Here is a 22509-nt window from a genome sequence, read left to right as displayed (position 1 = left end):
TATCAGTACCGTGATGCTTAATGGCCAAAGTACCAACCTTGTTCCGGTGAATCTTTCCAAGCACGTCCTTAGTCTTCTGGGTTTCATTGGCGACCATCCCATCAATGTGCTGGTGGACAGTGGCTGTTCCACTAATTTTGTGGGCACTTCTTTGGTTCACAAGCTTCACCTACAGACCCGACATTTTGTGGATGCTTTTCAAGTAGAGCTTGCTGATGGTTCCTTCCTTAATTGTAACAAAAAGGTGCAACAGCTTCAGTTCCAGATTCAAGATTACCAAGATCACCTTAATTTTTCAGTGATGTCGTTGTCACATTATGACATGATACTGGGACAATCTTGGCTGTATCGATATGATCCAGTGATCAGCTTTCGTTCTCATTCAATCCAGTTATACCATGATGGTCGAGAGCTAGAACTTCGTGGCCTTTTCAGTGCCAAACCCATCACTGTTGTTTCTGCCCTGCAAGTCAAACGCCTCGTCCGCAAACGTGACTGTACAACATCCTTGGTCATGTTACGGGAGATTGAAGCAGAAACTAGTGCGCAATCTCAAGCCTCGTCATCAACAACTGCTTACTTGGAATAACCCTTCTTCAGGCCTTTTCAGGATCTGTTTCCGAATGATCTTCCGACGACATTGCCTCCTCGTCGTCCTGTGGATCACCCGATTGATCTTATCCCAGGTCAACCTCCTCCAGCTCGAGCTCCATACCGTGTTTCTTACTCTGAATCTCAGGAGATACAAAAGCAATTACAAGAGTTGCTGAACAAAGGTCACATCCGTCCCAGCAAAAGTCCCTTCGGAGCCCCGGTTTTGCTTGTCAAAAAGAAGGATGGATCAATGCGGCTTTGCATTGATTACCGTGCTCTCAACAAGCTGACAATCAAGAACAAATTCCCTTTGCCTCGCATCGATGAGTTGTTCGACCAACTGCTGGGTGCAAAGGTATTTTCCAAGATTGATTTAAAGTCCGGCTATCATCAAATTCGTATCCGTAATGGTGATGAATACAAGACAGCCTTTCGGACAAAATATGGCCATTATGAATTCTTGGTCATACCTTTTGGGTTAACCAATGCCCCGGCCACTTTCATGACCCTGATGAATGAAATTTTTGGGCCATACTTGGACAAGTTTGTGATCATTTATCTCGATGATATTCTGGTTTTTAGCCGATCTATGGTCGATCACAAAGAGCATTTACAGATTGTCTTTTAAGTACTACGCACCAATATGTTGTACATCAACAAGAAGAAGAGCGACTTTTTCAAGAACCATGTGGAATATCTTGGTCATATCATTTCTGCTAATGGGATTGCAGTAGATCCTAAGAAGATTCAGGCGATTGTGGATTGGCCTTTGCCTCTCACCATTTCAGATGTTCGATCTTTCTTGGGACTTGCTAACTTTTATCAAAGCAAGGTGTATAGGTTTTCAGAGATTGCTGCCCCTTTGACAGAATTGACAAAGCTGGACAAACTTCAGTGGTCTTCTGAAGCTGAACAATCCTTCAATGATCTCAAGCATGCCTTGACGACAACCCCAGTCATGGCCATTGCAGATCCCACCCAACCCTATGATATAATGACAGATGCCTCAGATCGTGCTTCTAGTGGAGTTTTGATGCAGAATGATCGTGTCATTGCTTTTGACAGCAGGAAATTTTCAGCCATTCAAAGCAGGTATCCTGTGTATGATAAGGAGTTTTTGGCAATCGTGCATGCTTATCGGACTTGGAGACATTATCTTCTTGGAGCAGATTCAGTTGTACATACAGATCATCAATCTCTGACGTACATTTTCACTCAACCTGTTATGAACTCTCGACAAGGCCGATGGGTTGAATTCTTGGCTAATTTCCACATGATTATCCAGTATGTTCCTGGTCTTCAGAATGTGGTTGCAGATGCTTTGAGCTACATGCCTTGAGCCACTAATTTTGCCATCACAGATGTACAAATGGAAATCCCTGCTTGTTTCAAAAATGAGTATTTGACTAATAGAGATTTTGGAGATGCGTTCCGTGCTCTCAAATCTTCTAATCCCAGTCCTGCAGGAATGAACATGTTTGCAGCCAACACCATCATAGATGAGTTGCTGTTCTTTTCTGATCGTATTTGTGTGCCTCACAATACTTCATTGCGGAAGATTCTCATTCAAGAGCATCATGAAGTTCCTTATGCTGCTCATCTTGGTATCAACAAGACATATCGGCTTTTGTCTACTACATACTTCTGGCCTCAGATGCAGCAAGATGTTATCAAATTTGTCAAAGCTTGTCATTCATGTCAGATAATGAAAGCATCTCGACAACTTCCTCAAGGGTTACTTCAACCATTGCCAGTTCCCAATGAGAGATGGGAAAGTATCAGTATGGATTTTATTACCACTGTAATATGCGGAAGCTTCGGAGAAGGATCGGTACTTCAAAACTCAGAAATAAGCACTCTTTTCGCGATGGAATTAACGCACAAAACTGAAAGACGATGTGCTAAAAAATAGAGAGAGAAGGGGGAGATGGAGAGGACACAGTATTGGGTCCCAATTACCCTCTGTAGGGCCCCCACCACGGATGGTGTATTTGCTTTATTAGAATGATGTAAATCTGAAAACAAATACAAAGTACTTGACCTTTTCTTGGCTGGAAAACCTGCCCTTGACCTTCAGTCCTTCACCCCTTTGCGTTAGCAATCTCTTGGCTGTCCTGGCCCTTGAATGCTTGATGCACTTGGTGAATTATGAGATGGATTCATGGATTATGGGCTGGAGTATTTATACTCCCTCTTGCATCCAGTCGGCCAGCTTCAGAAAGCTCCACGACTGGGTATTTTCCAATAAAGTGATTTCACACTTTATTAAATACTGTCCAGCCTGCGCATGCTTTCTGGGACAGCTCCTGGCTGCTGGCCACGCTGCGCAGAGGTGTGGGACTGCCCCTACACCTGGCCTGACCTGCTGGGTAGGGTTTCAAACCCTGTCGGCTGCCTGTCCAGCAGCCCTAGGGCTGGCCGACAGCCCTTCCAGCCCATGCCTTGGCTGGTGGGCAAAGCTGGGGCCCTCCTGGCCCCTTGGGGGTGGTTCTACACCTCCCCCATGCCCACACTAAGAGTGCAAGTGCAAATCTTCGCACTGGGGTAGCCCTATGGGCTGGCCCCATCTCTACATGCAAACCTACATGCCTACAGAGGCCTGGCATCCAGTTGCAAACCAGATACACAGCACATCTGACATCATTCCAGAGGGAGACTCACAGCGCGGACTGGCACTGCTTCATGTGCAGGACAGTGCACACCTGACCTTGGACTCATGTGCAGGACAATGCACACCTGACCTCGGACGACTGAGATGGATCCCTGGCTGACTTGTCCCGGACTGGGCTCACATGGGACCAGTTCACCATCCCAGGTCCTGCACCTTCTGTACAGAAATGTCTACGTGGCATCCAAGTGCGGGATGCACGTGACATTCCCTTCTGCTTAACTTGACGGAAGCTGCATAGCCTCCAAATAATCCGTCAATAATGCCGGATAGTCTTCGAAAAATTCTTTGTCGAGCCATACCGCTTCATGAGTTCCTCGGTCCTGAAACTTCGTGAGAAACTGTCGTAGTCTTCGGCCTGAGCCATGCTTGAAACGGTGCAGAAGGATCTGTTCTGGAACCATGACTTCTGCTTCATCAATGATGTCTGGTTCCGCTTCGTCTTTGACCTCTGAAGGGGGTGGACCTGCATATGGCTTTAACCAACTGACATGAAATACATCGTGCATAGTCCAACTCGGAGGTAGCTTTAACTGCATAGACACCTCATTAATCTTTTTCCGGATGGGAAATGGTCCGAAGCTCCTGAAAGACAACTTTGGGCATCGCTTGCCCACCTGCTTCAATCTTTGCTTCATAATCCGAAGATACACCCAATCCCCTTCCGAAAACTTCATGTCCCTTCGGTCTTTATTGGCCTGTCGAGTGTAGGCCTCTTGCGCTTTAGCCAATCTGTCTTTAACGGACTCTAGGATCTCCTGGTAAGACTCCGTCACTCTGTTCGCCTCCGGTACTGAAGACGAAGTCCTGGTTAACAACGACTGGAAAGGCCTTCCAAACGCTGCCTCATATGGAGTCCTGCCAATAGCTGAAGAAAAAGAGTCATTCAAAACAGCTTGAACTAAAGGCAAAAACAATTCCCACTTACCTTGATGATCGTGGACATAACACTTCAGCACATCAAAGGCCAACTGGTTGTATATCTCTGTCTGGCCATCTGTCTGTGGGTGGAATGCACTGGAAAAATTCAACTTAGTACCAAAATTATCAAACAATGCCCTCCAAAAATGACTGGTAAACTTGGCATCTCGGTCTGACACTATGGTCCTAGGAATCCCACCAATCGGGTACCAATGCCGAATGAATAGCTGGGCAACATCCTCGGCGGTCACATTGGCCCTGCAAGGAATAAGCATAACAAATTTGCTGAACCTATCAACAATAGTTAAACACTGTGTATTACGCTTACTCCGACTGGGAGGCAGATTTGTGACAAAGTCCATTGAAATGTCTTGGAAAGGACCCTCAGGAATTGGCAAAGGCTGTAACAACCCTATCTTCTTTCCACGAGGAGCTTTCACCTTTTGACAAATGTCACAGCGTTGTACATATGTAAACACATCACGCCTCATCTTTGGCCAATAGTATTGCCGTTCTAATTTCTCCAGAGTCGAATTCATGCCCCTATGACCTCCTGTAATGGCGTCATGGGCATCATGGAGAAGAGCTGCCCGGAATGATTTCATGACACATAGTCGGCCTTTGTAGAAAAGCCAACCATCGTGTATCAGAAAATGGCATGGTCCTGTGGCATCCAATGCCTGTTCCCACTGTGTACCGAATTCCTCGGAATCCGCGTACGTGTGCTTCATGTCTTCTAGTCCTGTACCAACAAGGTCAAGTCTAGTGGTCTGAATCGCAGATACTTGTCCCTTCCTGCTCAAAGCATCGGCCACTGGATTGGCCTTTCCTGGAAGGTACTCAATCATACTACCGAACTGCTGGAATATCTGACTCCAGTGGTGTTGTCGATCACTCCACTATGCACTTGGCATCGTCTGAATCCAGCGCAATGCCTGATGGTCAGTGCGAACCTCGAAATCACGGCCATACAGGAAATGTTTCCAATGTTTCAAGGCCTGTATAACTGCTAGGAGTTCACGATCATAGACTGAGTAGTTCTTTTCGGCGGGCAGTAACTTACGAGACATGTAAGCTACTGGATGACCATTCTGTTGCAATACACCTCCAATTGCGATGTTACTCGCATCGGTGATCACCTGAAATGGTTCGTCCCACGAGGCAAGGGCTAAACAAGGCGCTTCTGACAGAGCCACCTTGAGGTTCTGGAATGCCTCCAACGCTCGTGGAGTCATTCGAATCTTTTGCCTCCTTGTTTTCACTCCCTTTAGCAGATCGGTGAGGTCGGCCGAGAGATCAGAAAACTTGTCAATGTGGGTGAAATATGCCTGGCATATACCCACAAATGATCTAATGTCATAAGCAGTCTGAGGTACTTCCCAGTTAACAATCTCGGCCACTTTAGCCGGATCAAGTCGAATGCCTTCGGCACTGATTATATATCCCAAGTAATGTACCTGAACAGATAAAATTCTGACCTCTTTTCATTGACATAGAGCTCGTTGCTTTCCAGCAACTTAAGGACTTTCTCCACATCAATGTCATGCTGCTCAACTGTAGCTGAAAATATGAGTATGTCGTCCAGAAATATGAACACACACACTCCAATCAACTCCCGGAAAATACGCATCATCATGCGGTTAAATGTAGCTGGGGCGTCCGTCAATCCAAATGGCATAACCACAAACTCGAAGTGGGCCCGTTCTGTACGAAAAGCTGTCTTGGGGATGTCCCCCTCAACAATCCGTACCTGGTGGTACCCACTCTTTAAATCCAGTTTAGAGAACACCTTAGCTCCATTCAGCCTCTCGAGAATATAGTCAATTCGAGGCATCGGGAATCTGCTCTTGATAGTCAGCTTGTTGAGTGCACGATAATCGACACACAACCAAGAAGACCCATCTTTCTTCTTGACAAACAAGATCGGTGCTGCAAATGGCGACACGCTGGGGGGCGGATGAAGCCAGCTTGCAACAGTTCTTGGAGTTGGCGGTCCAACTCCGATTCCATTGCCTTAGAAAGGCGATACGGAAACTTGCTCGGGGGTTCCGAGCCTGGGAGGAGGTCAATCTTGTGATCCTCCGGTCTGGACGGGGGAAGCTCGGGAGGGAGACTGTCCCGAAGAAAAATCTTCTGGAACTTTTCATGGAGAACCGAGTACTTCTCGGAAGCACTGGCCACCGTCTGGGCTGTCTGGATGTAAATCATCGCACACTGTGCGCCTTTCCTAACTGCTCGCTTAGCCTGCAAGTGGCTTATGAGCGGAAAGTTTGGAATACCTGGCTCACACTTAATGGTCACCGGGGTGTTTGACACATTCCGATCAATCTGGAACGTGTGCTTGTCCCACTTGACATCAGGAAGAAACTTGTGAAACCACTGGATACCCAAAATTATGTCTGCTCCTACAAGAGGGGCAACCATAAAGTCACGCACAAACTCTATGCCCTGAATTACTAACTTAGCACCTAGAGCTTCATACTTGACGCTCGTTGTCATACCTGTGCTAAAACCCTCAACTTGTTTGTCCACCGGAGTTAGCTCGAAACGGGCACGCCTAGCGGCCTCTTCCGTGATCACATCCTCCGTGCTGCCGCTGTCAAACAAGACAACTCCTCTCTGGCCACCTATGTAGCCAAAGGACTTGAGCAATTCGTTGCCCTCGTACTCCTGGTCATGGACGCCCTTCTGCTTATCTTCGAGCTCCCGGCTAATAATTGCTCCTACTGAAGCACCGGGGGTTGAAGAACTAAGGGTAGCCGCTGGGGTCTGTGTGGGAGCTGTGCTCACCACGGAAGCTGTGGAGGCGGCGGCAGCCTTTGGAGGCTTCTTCGGACAATCCCGAGAAGTATGTCCTTTTGTGTGACAAAAGTAACATCTACCCTCCTTCCTGTACTGAGAAAGCTCCTCAGCACTCAACTTGCCACCTATCTTGCCTGCCTCCGCTTTCTGGTCTGGAGTAAGCTTAGACGCATTGTTCGAGTTCTTGGAGCCAGAGGCTCCCGGGCTCTGTCCTGGGGAAGACCCCGTCTGGTTCTGGCTTTTGCCCCCCGAGGCGTTAGCCTTGGGAGACGCCGGCTGGGAAGTCTTGGGCTTGCCACCATTGTGTTTCATTTCTGCACTCTACGCAAGCGAGAGTGCGTCCTCAAAGGTGGCTGGCCTAAACATACGCACCTCCCATTGGATTTGCGTGTCCAGGCCATACAAAAACTGCCCTTTCTTGTCCGTATCAGATAAGCCTAATTGCAGACACAAGGTCGAAATTTTATTGGCAAACTGAAGGACTGGTTGCGCGTTCTGACGCGCTCCCCTGAACTCGTCTTCGAGTCGCTCAAGGTAGTGGGGCGGTAGAAACCGCTGCTTAAGGTCGCGGACGAACTCGTCCCACACATAAGCTACCATACCTGCTCTGGTGTGGGCATGAGCCCACTGAGTCCACCAACGAATGGCCTCACCTTCCAAGTACCAACTAGCTAAGATCACTTTGTCAATATCTGTTTTCCTAACTGCGGCAAAGTAAGCTTCAAATTGATGTAACCATGAATACAGAGTAGTGGGATCGAGTTTACCATTATACTTACTGAAATTCATTTTCTCAGGAAAATGATTCGGGGGCGCCGCTGCTGTCAATCTGGCATCCAAAGCTCGGAGGTAACGCTCGTGTTCCACTCGTCGCATGGCATCGTCTTCTCGTTGTCGAATCTCCAATCCACGCATCTGCATCTCAAGCAAGGAGCTTGGCTGCGGCTGTGACCCCGCGAGAGGGTCCCTGTGACGAGGATCTGGTATCTGGGATATGGAAGGAGAGGGAGGAGGGGATGGAAAACGCGACGCTAGAGAGCGAGAACGCTCCTCCAGAGCCAGAATCCGCGCCTTCTGCTCATCCAACTTGGTTGTCTGGTCTGCGATTGCTCGCATCATCTGCTGCAACATGTCTGTGACACTCAAGCCGGGTGCCCTAGCTGGGCTGCCTGGTGCACTCTGGTCCCATGGTTCTGGTTCTCTCTCGTCGCCAAAACTCGCCATAGCGGGAAAATGCAATTCCTTTCCGGAACGCAATCTGACCATCCACTATCTGTGTGGGAGACTTCCGGAGGCTTCCGGAGGCTAAAAACCAACCGTCCTTCGAGGGACAGGAGTCACTCCGAAAGGGGTAGTCCACCGGCGCCTAAAAACCAACCACACGAGCGAAAAAAATTTCTGGTTTTCTTTGCTGAATCTTTGTCCTTGAAGTGAGCTCTGATACCACTGTAATATGCGGAAGCTTCGGAGAAGGATCGGTACTTCAAAACTCAGAAATCAGCACTCTTTTCGCGACGGAATTAACGCACAAAACTGAAAGACGATGTGCAGAAAAATAGAGAGAGAAGAGGGAGATGGAGAGGACACAGTATTGGGTCCCAATTAGCCTCTGTAGGGCCCCCACCACGGATGGTGTATTTGCTTTATTAGAATGATGTAAATCTGAAAACAAATACAAAGTACTTGACCTTTTCTTGGCTGGAAAACCAGCCCTTGACCTTCAGTCCTTCACCCCTTTGCGTTAGCAATCTCTTGGCTGTCCTGGCCCTTGAATGCTTGATGCACTTGGTGAATTATGAGATGGATTCATGGATTATGGGCTGGAGTATTTATACTCCCTCTTGCATCCAGTCGGCCAGCTTCAGAAAGCTCCACGACTGGGTATTTTCCAATAAAGTGATTTCACACTTTATTAAATACTGTCCAGCCTGCGCATGCTTTCTGGGACAGCTCCTGGCTGCTGGCCATGCTGCGCAGAGGTGTGGGACTGCCCCTACACCTGGCCTGACCTGCTGGGTAGGGTTTCAAACCCTGTCGGCTGCCTGTCCAGCAGCCCTAGGGCTGGCCGACAGCCCTTCCAGCCCATGCCTTGGCTGGTGGGCAAAGCTGGGGCCCTCCTGGCCCCTTGGGGGTGGTTCTACACCTCCCCCATGCCCACACTAAGAGTGCAAGTGCAAATCTTCGCACTGGGGTAGCCCTATGGGCTGGCCCCATCTCTACATGCAAACCTACATGCCTACAGAGGCCTGGCATCCAGTTGCAAACCAGATACACAGCACATCTGACATCATTCCAGAGGGAGACTCACAGCGCGGACTGGCACTGCTTCATGTGCAGGACAGTGCACACCTGACCTTGGACTCATGTGCAGGACAATGCACACCTGACCTCGGACGACTGAGATGGATCCCTGGCTGACTTGTCCCGGACTGGGCTCACATGGGACCAGTTCACCATCCCAGGTCCTGCACCTTATGTACAGAAATGTCTACGTGGCATCCAAGTGCGGGATGCACGTGACAACCACTTTGCCTCGTTCATCCAAAGGCAATGCTCAGATTCTTGTTATGGTTGATCGATTTTCCAAAATGGCGCATTTCATTCCCTGCAAGAAAGCTGCTTCAGCCCTAGATGTGGCGTCATTGTTCGTGCAACATGTCTTCAAATTGCATGGTTTGCCGAAGACCATCATCTCTGACAGAGATCCAAAGTTCACTGGACATTTTTGGACGTCTTTGTTCAAATCTCTTGGTACGAATTTGTTATTCAGTTCAGCCTATCATCCTCAAACAGATGGACAGACTGAAAGAGTCAATCAGATTTTGAAAGACATGATTCGACATTATATTCAATCTTGTTGGCATCATGGGAAGATTATTTGCCACTCGTGGAATTTGCTTATAATAACTCCCATCATTCAGTAATTGGCTACAGGGACTCTCACAGGAGTTCCTGGAGGATTTTTGGGCCAGGCTCTGGGCTAGTCGACAGGCACGCAGGATCTCGACTTTCCAGTGGCTGGTTGCCCACAGGGGCTCTGCAGTTGGCACCTGGCTTGTCAACAGTGGTCTTCCGGCGGCCTGCGTCCGATGCGGCCACCCATTGGAGACACAGAGACACTGCCTATGGGACTGTCCACAGGCGCAACAGATTTGGCTGAGGATGCTGCGCATTTTGGCCCCCCTCTCTCCAGAGGACATGTATACATGGGGTGCCGCTGCTTGGTCGACTTCGTCAAGGCCTGCTCTGGGATACGAGACGGAGCAGGACAGCCAGGCCATCAGATTCATTAGGGGCCAGCCTTGCCTTGTTCCTTCACCGGATTTCTCGTCCGCCGACTGGACACAGGAGAGGGATCTACGATGGGAGCTCCTCAGCAGCCTCACCATCTAGTTCACCTGTAGAGCTCGGTGTTTCAGGGCCTTTGAGGGGAGACTGGAGCCACCAGCAGAGACTGTTCGGGGGATTTGGCAGGAGCTGATCCACACCCTGCGAGGACATATGACCGCATCCGGGGCGACTCGGATGCGGCAATCTTGCGGCGCCAGGCCTTCCACACCACTTGGCGCAGCGGCCCCTTCTATACACTACACGAGGGTACCCCCCGCTGGCATTACAAGCCACCTGTTTGGCTTTTTTCCCCTCCTATTGTATGATATAGCTCTTAGTTATTTGTACTGATATTTGTACCTTTTTGCACCTAGGGAGAGTCTCCCTAGCTGCCTTGATTGGATCTCTGCTCTGCCTTCTTATGAGCAGGAGAGTTTTTTGTTTTTTTATAACTAATGAAAGGATCTTTTCTCGGAAAAAAAAAAAAAACATAATCCTCACAGATAGAGTCGTGCTGTCCAATCCAACAGTCGCCTTGAGATGTCTCTGCTGGCTACTTCCACACATGCAGCCTACCTGCATCCGCCTGGCTCCTATTGCTAGTAGCTACTACCCATATGCGCAGCCACTTGGTCTTCCACACGTGCAGCCTCTACCTGAAACCTGCCTGGCTGCCCGACTAACAGTAGCCCATAGATGTAGTCGCCTGGTCGCTTTTACTGGCAGTAGCCCATGCTCAGCCACCTGGACACCTGCCTAGCTGCCCGACTGGATGCAGTCTGTATGCGTAGCCATACCCGGTTGTAGCCTACGCGCAGCAGCACTTGCCTGAAGCCCATGCACAACAGCACATGCCTGGCGCAGCAGCACCTGCCTGTAGACCATGCACAGTAGCACCCTACCAGCACCCGGCGGCAGCCGCAGCAGCAGCAGCAGCACCCGCCCATGCGGAGCAGCGCCCAGCAGCAGCACCCCCCTGGCCTTCCAAACGTAGGCGCAGCAGTGCTCTAGGGGATGCGCCTGCGTCGTACTCCTACTCGCCACCCTTCACCTTATAAAGAGGCGATGCGCTTTTTCTCAAAAACGCCAAAAGCAAAGGTTAAAAACGCATGCTCAAAATAATAATAATATTTTAAGCATCAAAGGTTATTAAACCTTATAAACTTAAAAATCTCTTTTGTTGTGGGTCGGCTTGGATAGCCCTTAAGTTATCATCCCACATGCAAGAAAAGCCATGTGAACGGGGAGGTCATATGGTAGGGGTACCATGAAAGGGTACCCCATATCTTCACTCTCCTTGAGGCATGGCTTTAAGGGGGAGGGGAAGCTAATAGCAGAGATAGCTTTCTCGCACTTGTGCACATGTGGCAACTCCTAACGGCGGCTAGCCAACACTAGTAAGGTTGTTGAGGTGGTTGTTTTAGCCATTTCCAACATGGTTTAGCACCTCCTAATGCACTAGTAAGGCTATTGAGGTGACTGTTTTAGCCACTTCCAACATGGTTAACACTTATGCTATGTTAGAGATTTGTCCAAGTACACTAATTCTTAGCTAGTTATTGTCCAAAAGTAGACCTTGGGAGAAATGACCTGGGGAGCTGGTTGTTTTAGCCACTTCCCCTTTCACATTTGGGCTGGCCACACTTATGAGTTTCCTTTTCACATCCAAACTGATGCCTGTCCACACTGTCCATCCCGTGCCCGTGCCCGTGCCCGTGCCGACCTGCTTGTTGTCCAGAGGGAAAAAAAACACGGGGTCGTAACAATAAGAGATAACAAGAAGACATCAATTTCTAGTACCACGCACGGGGTGCCTGTTTGAGACCATAAAGAGCCTTCTTCAAAAGATACACATGGGTGTCCTATCCCTAAATCACAAAACCAGGAGGCTACTCAACCTAAACTTCCTCCTCCAAATCTCCATTCAGGAAAGCGGATTTGACATCCATTTAGAACATGGGCCATATGAAGTGTGCAGCTAGAGCCAAAACAATCCTAATGGTGGTATACATGGCTATAGGAACAAATGTCTCATCAAAGTCTTCACCTGCCTTCTGAGCATATCCTCAAGCAACAAGGCTGGCTTTGTACTTGTCCAAAGTACCATCTGCATGAAACTTGACTTTGAAAATCCACTTCACACCAATCACACGACGATGTAAAGGCCGTGGCACCAAGGAATAGAGGACATCTCTACTTCCATGGCTTGCTGCCATTGCGGCTGTGAAAGAGCCTCCTTTGGACTCTCGGGCTCATGGATCTCTTGGAGAGAACACATGAGAGCATAGTTCACTGTGTTGAGATGAGGAAGTCCAAGATGCACGGCGAGGTCTAGGGGTGGTGGTAGAGATCTGGTTATGGAGTTGTGCATCAGTGAGACCAAAATCTCTAAAGAGTTGTTGAACCCACCGAGGTAGGCCAACCTTCCTCTCAAAGCGTGAAGAAGAAGATCCAACCGCAGTAGAGGACTCGCCCGATGCTACTCGGAGAGGTGATGAAGTAAGCACTCGTGGGTGTAATCCCAAAGTCAAAGCAAGACTCGTAGAGGAACTAGGAGCTGCAGAAGCTGGTGCAACAAGAATGGGTGGCTGTAAAGTAGCAGCTGGCACCAGAGTTGCAGTAGGAGGGGGAGGAGGAGGAGCTAGACGTGGAAGAGGTATAAGATCACTAACATCGGCCGAGAATGGATCATCCATAAAGTCGAAAGATGCATCAAGTGGAGAGGAGTCGATGCCGAACAAGCTCTCATCAAACTGAGCATCACGAGAAATGATGATGTCATCAACCTCCGGATCCCAAAAGCGGTACCCTTTGGATCTCAGATTGTAGCCTGTGAAGATCATCATCTTTGACTTCGGTGCAAGTGTGGTCCTCTTCTGATTTGGGACATGCACATAAGCAACACAACTGAAATTACGTAGATGAGAAACAAAAGGCTTGTGTCCTGTACAAGCCTCCTCCGAAGTCATCCCCTCAATCGCTTTTGTGAGAGAGCGGCGGTTAATGAGATAAACTGAGGTAGCCACAGCTTCACCCCAGAAAGCAAGAGGGAGACCCGCATGATGCAACAAAGAATGAGCCATCTCTTTTACGGTCCGGTTCTTCCATTCCACAACTCCATTCTGCTGAGGAGTGTAAGGAATCGAGTGAATGCCCTTCGACGCAAGGAAGTCATCAAACGGTACAAACTCGCTACTATTATCAGTCTGAAGAAATGAAACTGTATCCCTAGATTGATTTTCCACCATCACGATCCAAGTCCTGAAACTAGCAAAAGCATCTAACCTGTGAGCCTGAAAACATACCCATGCTTTGCGAGTGAAATCATCCACAAGAAGAAAAAAATATCAAGCCCCTCCAAGAGACTCAACCTCCATGGGTCCAGCAAGATCTCCATGTATAAGCTCTAGTCTTCGGATTGCTCGATGAGTGGCCTCCTTTGGAAATGCATCTCGATGATGCTTGTCCATCATGCAAGATGAGCAGCTGTGTAAAAGAGACCTGAGCTGAGGTAGTCCGCTGACAACTTGCTGAGAATAGAACTTCTATAAGGCAGCAAGAGGGAACATGACCGAAGCCTGAATGCCACAGAGAAGTATCTGCCTCAAAAACCAAAGCCATCAAGGGGGAGAAAAGCTGATAAATATGTGAGGCAATGTGAGGGATCTGGGAAGAAAAGTTGGTGATCTTGTAGAGACCTCCATCATGGACCCCATTGACAACAACCGAGAGAGTCTTCTTGTCGATCACTTCAATGACCTCATCATCAAAGTACACACCAAGTCCCTTCTGAGAAGCTTTGTACACTGAAAATAGATTTTTGGAAATCCGTGGTACATGTAAAACATCATGTAAAGTGGCAGAGGAACAAATCGTGAGTTATCTCCACGACAAGTGCATGCTTCGCGGAAAAGGCAAGTCGGAGTTTGCTTTTGTTGCCTCTGACAAGGGCAAAGGCGAAGGCAGAAAAGGGAACAACAACAACAACAAAAACAAAAACAAAGGCAAGGGTAAACAAGATTCAAAGGAGTTCAAGGACAAAAACACTGAAAGTGATTATTGTGGCAAGACAGGTCATACTAAGGCTCGCTGCTTTGCTCATCATGATAACTCTCGAGCAACCAAAGCCAAGTATAAAGCCCAGGATGCTTTTAAAGCATCAGACAAGGACAACACCAAAGATAAGGGTAAGGACAAAGTTTCAAAGGAGGGATCTGCCAAAGTTGCATACATGGCAGTCCGAGATTCATCCACTTCTTCACAAGATTCACTCCTCGTGATCACAGAAATGACTTCTCCAGAAGAGGTCAGTGACACACCTTAAGCAGTGGAATGGGTTAGTGATAGTGGTGCTTCTACCCACATGACCAATCAAGCCCATATCTTGGAGGACTACCAGACTCTCTCTTCTTCAGTTTGTATCGGCAACAACTCCTCACTTCCTGTCACCGGTGTTGGTAATGTTTCTTTGGCCTCAAAAGGGGGGAGAGGATCACATAAATAAATATTATCCCTAAAAGAATCAAAGGAAGCAAGCAATTTACCAAGAAGTTTATGGATGGGATTGTTGATGGTGCTCCCGTACTCCTCAAGCTGCAGCTTGATATGGGTGAACTCTCAAATCTTCTCAATCAAGTTATCTGACTGATTGATTGTAAGCGTCTCCAGATCTGACTCCAATTTGGCAATCTTCACTGTTGAAACTCTCCCATACCTCCTCTGGATCTCCATCCACATCTGATGAGCATTACTCTAGGTAGAGACAAGTTGTGCCTGTATAGATGGAGTCATGCAATGGATGATGATAAGACGAGCCCGAGCATCCAATATGCTTCTCAAAGCAAGGTCCACCAAGTGAGGTGTGGAGATAGCCATCCACACCGGCTCCTTCCAGCAATAACTGAGTGTAGAAAGACCATGTTTGATAGTTGGTTGCTGTAAGCTTCATGGACTCACTGACTTGGGGAGGTTTGTAGGATGGTATATGGGTAGGGCTCGGAGCAAGACTTGGATGAGATAAACTCAGAGAAGAAAGATTAGGAAGAGGAACCACTTGTGGAGCGGGAGCAAGGGATCCAGGCTATGATGGTGCTGGAGTATCATCTGGAGAAGGAGCAGCATTAGAGAAATCTCTTTAAGCCATGTCCTCTGACAAGAAACCTTCTCTGAAGCAAGAGGGCTGTAAAAAAAAACAGCAAATAGTCTCCTCTCAAGCTATGCACAGCAAGAGGAGAGAAAGAAGAAAGGGAGGGAGGGTGGGAAAAGAGCAATAGAGAAAGCAAATCTCTCAAGAACCTGTCCTCAACACCTAGAAGAGAGCTTCAGCCTCCAACAACAAAAACGCAGCAATCCAACAGTACAGATGCAGAAAACACAACAAATTGATGAAGCCTCTACTCCAATCAGTAGTTTCTTGCCTGTAGATCAGCGTTTGGCTCTTATACCATGAAAGAAAGAGCAAATACAGGTTGTAGGCCCAAACCACAATCTGTAGAAGGCTGTGAACAGTTGATTATTGCTGAAAAATGAGCACGAGGGAAGCCCATAGGTGCTTACAAAAGCATAAGAGACTGTTGCTACAGCCAATGACCTCCAGCAAATATGCAAGAATGAGATAGAATATGAGGGGAAGGGTGTGTTAGAAGTCATCTCCTGTCCAGTTTTATACACTAGGGCCTTTGTTGTGGGTGTGCCCGCCCTTATGAGGTGTTTTCCCATTTTTCCCCACTCTCCGTATTTTTCCCCCATTTTTTCCCATTTTTCTGTGTCTTGGGATGCATCCCTGAGTTGGCAGGAGGATCTATATGCTGGCCGACTACATCTGATATGTGTATTGGAGCTGGCCGACTGTATTTGATCAGTCGTGGACTCCTCAGAGCTGGCCGACTGGGTGCATGCTGCTGGCCGACTGCATATGCAGTCGTGGAGCCCTTTTTTCAGCAGGCCGACTGCACTTGTGGGGGCATATAAATAGGCCCCCACCCCCATACCACTGATTGTATCATATTCGGGATCTTCTTGTGTATATCAGAGCAGAGTTACACGCCTACATCTCTCTCTTTTTGTGCTGTTTTTTTCTGCCTGCGTTTTTGCTCTTGTGTTCCCAGATTTGGTCATCATCTCCGCTGCATATTCTGACATGGTATCAGAGCCTAGGCTCTAGATAGGTCTTGGGATTTGTGTGAGCAAGAGGGGGCTGTTTTGTGGCTGATTGGTGGACTGTTTTGGACTGTTCGGGAAGAGGAGAAGCAAGAGGAAGGCGGGCTGATTTGCTGGACAGCCACTTGCAGGTATCAGTTCTTCTTTGTTCCCACCCACCCACCCTTTTCAGAGTACATCCCCGCTATGGCAGATCTGTTTGAGATGGCCGAGAGACATGTGAAGATCCCGACACTCCCCACGTTCCCGGTGGACCGTCAGTTGGACGGGAGCAACTACGGCATATGGAAGGTGATGATGGAATCCGTTCTAGAGTCCTACGATCTCGCCGATTTCGTCGTTGTTGGTGTTCCACGGCCGGAAGTAGAGGAAGGGGAGTTACCGTCAACCCGAAAGGACCGGGAGGCCCAGACGCAGATGTGGGATCGCGTCAACGCCAGGGTCCGTTCGTTTATTTTCCTCAACTGCACACCGCAGGTAATCAATCATGTCAAGCACATGACGCTGGCCACAGGTATATGGCAGCATTTGGCCTCACTTTACAACAGGGTATCGCCCATGAAGAGGATTTCCTTGGAAGTACAGATGCGGGTTATGAGCCCTGCAAAGTCGTCGACAATGCGGGAGCATATTAACAAGCTGCAGGCTCTTCAGCAGGAAGTTCTCCAGGCTGGGAAGGAGATATCATCAGAGGACATGGCCATAACGTTGCTGTCACATTTGCCCTCTTCGTACTCAGCATTCTACTCGTCGTTGATTACCAGTGGCAGGCTCAGCACCATTACTTGGGAGGAGCTTGTGCCAATGGTCTTGGACCAGGAGGAACGATTCACGAACCCTCCTCAGGGCGGAGGTTCGGAGGCCTTTACTGGCCAACGGTCGAAAGGCCGTAACTCGGGCAAGGGGAAGGCTTCATCGGAGAAGTCTTCTGAGAAGATGTCCGACGCTGACCACGAGAAACTAAAGGCAGAGAGGACCTGTAATGATTGTGGCGAGAAAGGCCACTACTGGAGGCAGTGTCCCAAGCGGAAGACCAAGAAGGGTGAAGACTCCTCAGCAATCATGAAGACTCCGGCTTTTGTGCACCTGGAGGTGATGGACACCGTTGCTTTATTTTCTTCAGGCAGGGAGGAGATTGGAGGACTCTCCGCAGCGGATACTCGGGAGTGGATTCTCGATAGTGGTGCTTCCAGGCACATGACTCCTTCCCGTTCCGGTTTACAGGATCTCTGCAGGTGTTCTGGTCAGATTCTTACTGGGGATACGTCCACTATCCCAGTTCACAGTGAGGACAGGATAGAGATAGTTCCCGATGGCAGAGGGGGGAAGCATTCCTCCCAGGTGTTGTATGTTCCGGCACTAGTTTTTCATCTGTTGTCAGTGCATCAGATTTGCAAGACTGGCGTACGGGTGGAGTTTGATGAGCATTTTGTTGCTCTCCGGGACAAAGTAACAGGCCAAGTGGTTTGGGAAGGTGGAGTGGAGAATGGAGTCTACAGGCTTTCAGCACTCTCTCTCCCAGGTCCTCAAGATTGTGATGAGTGGCAGTATGGTAATAGCTACTCAGGTGTGGATACGCTGCAGGTGCGGGCTTTCCGGGACCAGATGGTGGATAGCTTGCCAGTAGATGGCAGCAGTTGGCAGGAACTTTCCAGTACTGAGGTTGGTAGTTCTTGTGCTCGTGAGTCAGAGGAAGCTGAACAGGTCACTTATGCTCTGATGTCTCGTAGTGTTCGAGACATAGAACTTCCAGTAGTTGAGGATGTTCTTTCCACGGGGACCTTTCGGAAAGCCAGGCAGGTGACAGGTGATTACTTGCAGAAGGAGGTGGTTTCTCCAGGCTTTGTGGTTCTGGATTCAGAGGGGGTGGTTGACAGGTTTCATCAGGCTTCCAGGACTTGTTTGTGCACCGTAACAGGTGTTGATCCTTGTGAGCAGTGTGATGTCTCGGTGACTCAGAAGCTGTATGGTTCATTGATCTGGTTGATGGACACCGGATTGGACGGGAGCTTCCTGATGAGGCGGTTGAGCTCTTGGTTGCAAATGTCTCTTTGTGAGGCAGGATTGCGTTTCCTGTGGTTTCTGCGGCATGCGAAGGATCATGGACTCTTGTACACAGGAGGGGGATTGTTGGATGGAGTCCGACTCCACGGTTGGAGTGACTCGGTTTGGGGAGGAGATCCGGACACGAGGAGATCTACTTATGCCCCAGGAGCAGTTTTACGGAGCAGGAGGAGGTTACATTGCAGGTTTGGGCTTCCACTGGAGGAACCCATGGTCATCCAGAGGCACTTTGTTCGTGAACAGATTGTTGCTGATGACATCTTGCTGGAGTTCTGTTCGACGGAGGACAGTACGGTGGACCTCTTCACGAAGTCGCTCTCAGGATTTGCTCAGGCGGCACCCCAGCTCCCAGTGGTTGGTCACACAGCCAGGAGCTGAGAGGGGGTGTTAAAAGTCATCTCCTGTCCAGTTTTATACACCAGGGCCTTTGTTGTGGGTGTGCCCGCCCTTATGAGGTGTTTTCCCATTTTTCCCCACTCTCCGTATTTTTCCCCCATTTTTTCCCATTTTTCTGTGGCTTGGGATGCATCCCTGAGTTGGCAGGAGGATCTATATGCTGGCCGACTACATCTGATGTGTATTGGAGCTGGCCGACTGTATTTGATCAGTCGTGGACTCCTCAGAGCTGGCCGACTGGGTGCATGCTGCTGGCCGACTGCATATGCAGTCGTGGAGCCCTTTTTTCAGCAGGCCGACTGCACTTGTGGGGGCATATAAATAGGCCCCCACACCCATACCACTGATTGTATCATGTTCGGGATCTTCTTGTGTATATCAGAGCAGAGTTACACGCCTACATCTCTCTCTTTTTGTGCTGTTTTTTTCTGCCTGCGTTTTTGCTCTTGTGTTCCCAGATTTGGTCATCATCTCCGCTGCATATTCTGATAGGGTGTGGAGTTGGACCCTTATATATCCCTCCTTTGAGCTGGTTGGCCAGCTATAGCAAGCCGACAGCTGTCATGTAGCATAAAAATGCTATAAAAAGTGTTAAAAATGGTAGAAAAATCCTAAATAATATCTGTTAAATATGCCAATGCAGGGCCTCATGAAAATGACCAGTACAAGCATGAAATGGTACATGTAGAGCCTCTGGAGATGATATATTCCAACAGTTCTCAGTCCAGACATCCATGAATCTCCTTGACCAGCCTCTGCTGCCGCAGAGAGACGCTCTGTAGGCTCTACTCGCTGGAGTTTGCAGATGACAATGGCAATTTTCCAATATGCACATATATAGCACCAACAGGAGCAGGTTAGCCTGCTGATATACCATTGGCCTGTTCAGAGGACTGCCCACAAGCTGTACGGCCTTGGCTGACTGGCTGTCCTCTGGCCGAATGCCATGTGGCAGCTGCCTTGCCGAGGAGCCTGCCCAACTGTCTACTACGCACACATCTGATGTCTCCAGCACCTACTGTATGACTCCTACAGGCTGTCCACGTGTACCATAGGTGAGGAACCTCACAAGGACTTAGACATCTAGCCTTTCAAGGCTTACAATTAAGACGATTCTTTAATGAGTAGTGTAAGATCTACATGAGTGAGTTGATTGCATTAGCTTCACAAAGAGAACACAAGAAGAACCACCAAGACAAACTCTAACCTTCTTTTGCTAAGAACCGTCAAGCCTTATGCTAGCAACTCCTAACAATTGGATGGTGATATCTGGTTGTATGGGATGCCAAACGGCACGCTCGGTGATGATCTAGCCTTGGGCTTGGAGGTGTTCTTCATGGAGCTACGGTGAGCACTACGAATCTCGTCATGGTCCTTGGTATTGACTCTCATGGGCTCTTCAAATACGCTTGGTAAAGGTTAAGCTACCCTCTCTAGTTTCCCTTATTCATGACACTTTTCTCTATCATTTATGCCCTTTAAAAAGTTTTACCCCAAAAAAAAAGGACTTGCAGCTGCCGTTCGTACATTAAGGTTGACATCTTCTTAAAAGATCCGTGCTGTTCATGTTTTGTCATGACTCATGATGGCTGTACTGGATGCCAAATGCATCTTTGATTTTTTACAAATTGTACACACTCCATACCATTTCAATCTCATAGGCCATTTTGGCCTCTTTCTTGACTCATTTTTCATACATCATGCATGGCCTCTCCTGTTTTGGGACTACCCTGTACAAATTGCTCACCATACAAAAATGCCCCTCAAACCAAAGTCTCAAAAATGCACATTAAGAATGGCAACCTTTGAAGGTGTGAAAGGTAAAGAGGCACTGACCTTGGTGACAAAGGTGCCTTTAGGGGCCAGGAACTCTGTGGCAAGCTTGAGAGAGTCTAGCACAAGGGCGGCCTGAGAGGTGGCCTCTTTAGACCAGGCGCCCCCAACGTTGGGGGAACCATCGTGCAGGATGACATCGAACATGGTGTGGCCACGCTCCTTGAGAAGCTTGCGGACGGCGGCCTTGCATTTGGGGGTGGTGATGTCCTCCTGGAGGGTGAGAGCCCCTCGGATGGGGCGGATGGGCACCAGGTCCACGCCCGCGATGAGGCTTCCCACGGGCATGTGCTTATAGGCCACCTGCATCCATCCGCCCGGGGCCGCGCACAGGTCCAGCAGCGCGCGGGAAGAAGACAGAAAGCGGTACTTGGAGTCCAGCTGCACCAGCTTAAAGGCCGCCCGCGACCGGTAGCCCTGCTCCTTGGCGAGATGGTAGAAGCGATCCAGCCGGTGCTTGCCAGTCGTCTTGCTCTTCCCCATTGTTCCTGCTCGAACTCTCAGGCTACTCACAACGGTTTGGCCTTTTAATAAATAATCGGGCACCTCAAAATAGGGCACCAAAATGTCGTTGTATTCAGAGATCTATATACAATAAAATATATTCAGTCTATACATCTATTAATTATCGGGCCTGATTAATTAATCAAGGGAAGGTCAAAAGCTTCTCTTCTCTCTCTTCTCTCTCTACAGCCACCGTCTCTCCCCCTCTCTCTCAGGCGCACCCGTCTGCCCTCTCTCCATGCTCTCTCTCGCTCTCGTACTCACCCACAAGTGGGGCAGATTGGCTAGTCCAAGGGCCCTTATAAATTTAAGCCATGATCCACCCGAGTTCAAGTCCCATCGTTGGTCGTATATGCCCTCATGTTGCATTCTACCGACGTTAAAACCGCTCTCTCCTATAGTGTGTGTGTGTGTGTAATAAAAGAGGACCCTCGTACTACCTTTCTGTCACCCACAAGTGGGGCAGATTGGCTAGTGCGAGGGCCCTTATAAAGGCCATGATCCACCCGAGTTCAAGTCCCATCATCGTTGGTCGTATATGCCCTCGTGTTGCATTCTATCGACATTAATACCTCTCTCTCTCTCTCTCTCTCTCTCTCTCTCTCTCTCTCTCTCTCTCTCTCTCTCTCTCTCTCTCTCTCTCTCTCTCTCTCTCTCTCTCTCTCTCGCGACTACCCCTCTCTCAAGTTCGCGCAGTATCTCTTCGTTTGCGTGCTCTCTCCCAGCATCTCTCCCAGCATCTCTCCATTGAGCTCTCTCTCATGCTCACACACCATCTCTCCCTCCGCGTGCTCATCTCTGCTCTCTGAAGGTCGGCCGGCATCTCTCTTTCGTCGCGCTTTCTCCCTCTTACACGTTTTGCACGGCACCCATTCTAGAAAATTCAAGGGTCCCCTCACTTCCGCACGTCAAACCCATATTCACTCTAATTTCCAAGGTTTTGGCTCTCATATTCACGTAGTTTTTCTAAGGTTCTCTTCTCTCAAGTAATTAATTAATGCGAAGGAAAATTTGGCACCCATATTCTGTGAGTTTTTCAAGAATAAGAGTGTTTTTCTAAGGTTTCATTTTAGTATGTAATGATTAATGCTTGAAAAAGTAAATGAAATGCATTCATCCATATCCTTTCTATTTAAGGTCTCTCAATTCTCTATAAAAGGCCTCAAAGGGCTCATTCAAGTACAGTGCGGGAGAGGAGGAGAGGGAGGGGGGGGACTCATGTACTAAGGTTGTATTAA

The 22509-nt window shown here is 48.7% G+C and overlaps 1 protein-coding gene across 1 annotated transcript in view; it reads right to left on the bottom strand.

The window, feature by feature from the left end:
- Positions 1-21325, bottom strand: part of LOC147639889 (FtsJ-like methyltransferase family protein) — a 79968-nt gene extending 58643 nt beyond the window's left edge. The window contains exon 1 of the mRNA XM_086775048.1: positions 20771-21325. Coding sequence (XP_086631174.1) covers positions 20771-21250 — 480 coding nt within the window. The 5' untranslated portion in view covers positions 21251-21325. The remainder of the gene's footprint in view (positions 1-20770) is intronic.
- Positions 21326-22509: the final 1184 nt, after the last annotated feature.

The sequence above is a fragment of the Cibotium barometz genome, chromosome 3 (assembly GCF_041138505.1).
Source record: "Cibotium barometz isolate CiBa-2024 chromosome 3, ASM4113850v1, whole genome shotgun sequence".
Classification (NCBI taxonomy): Eukaryota; Viridiplantae; Streptophyta; class Polypodiopsida; order Cyatheales; family Cibotiaceae; genus Cibotium; species Cibotium barometz.
The sequence above is the reverse complement of the archived record's forward strand: the minus strand, read 5'-3'. Positions and strand labels throughout refer to the sequence as shown.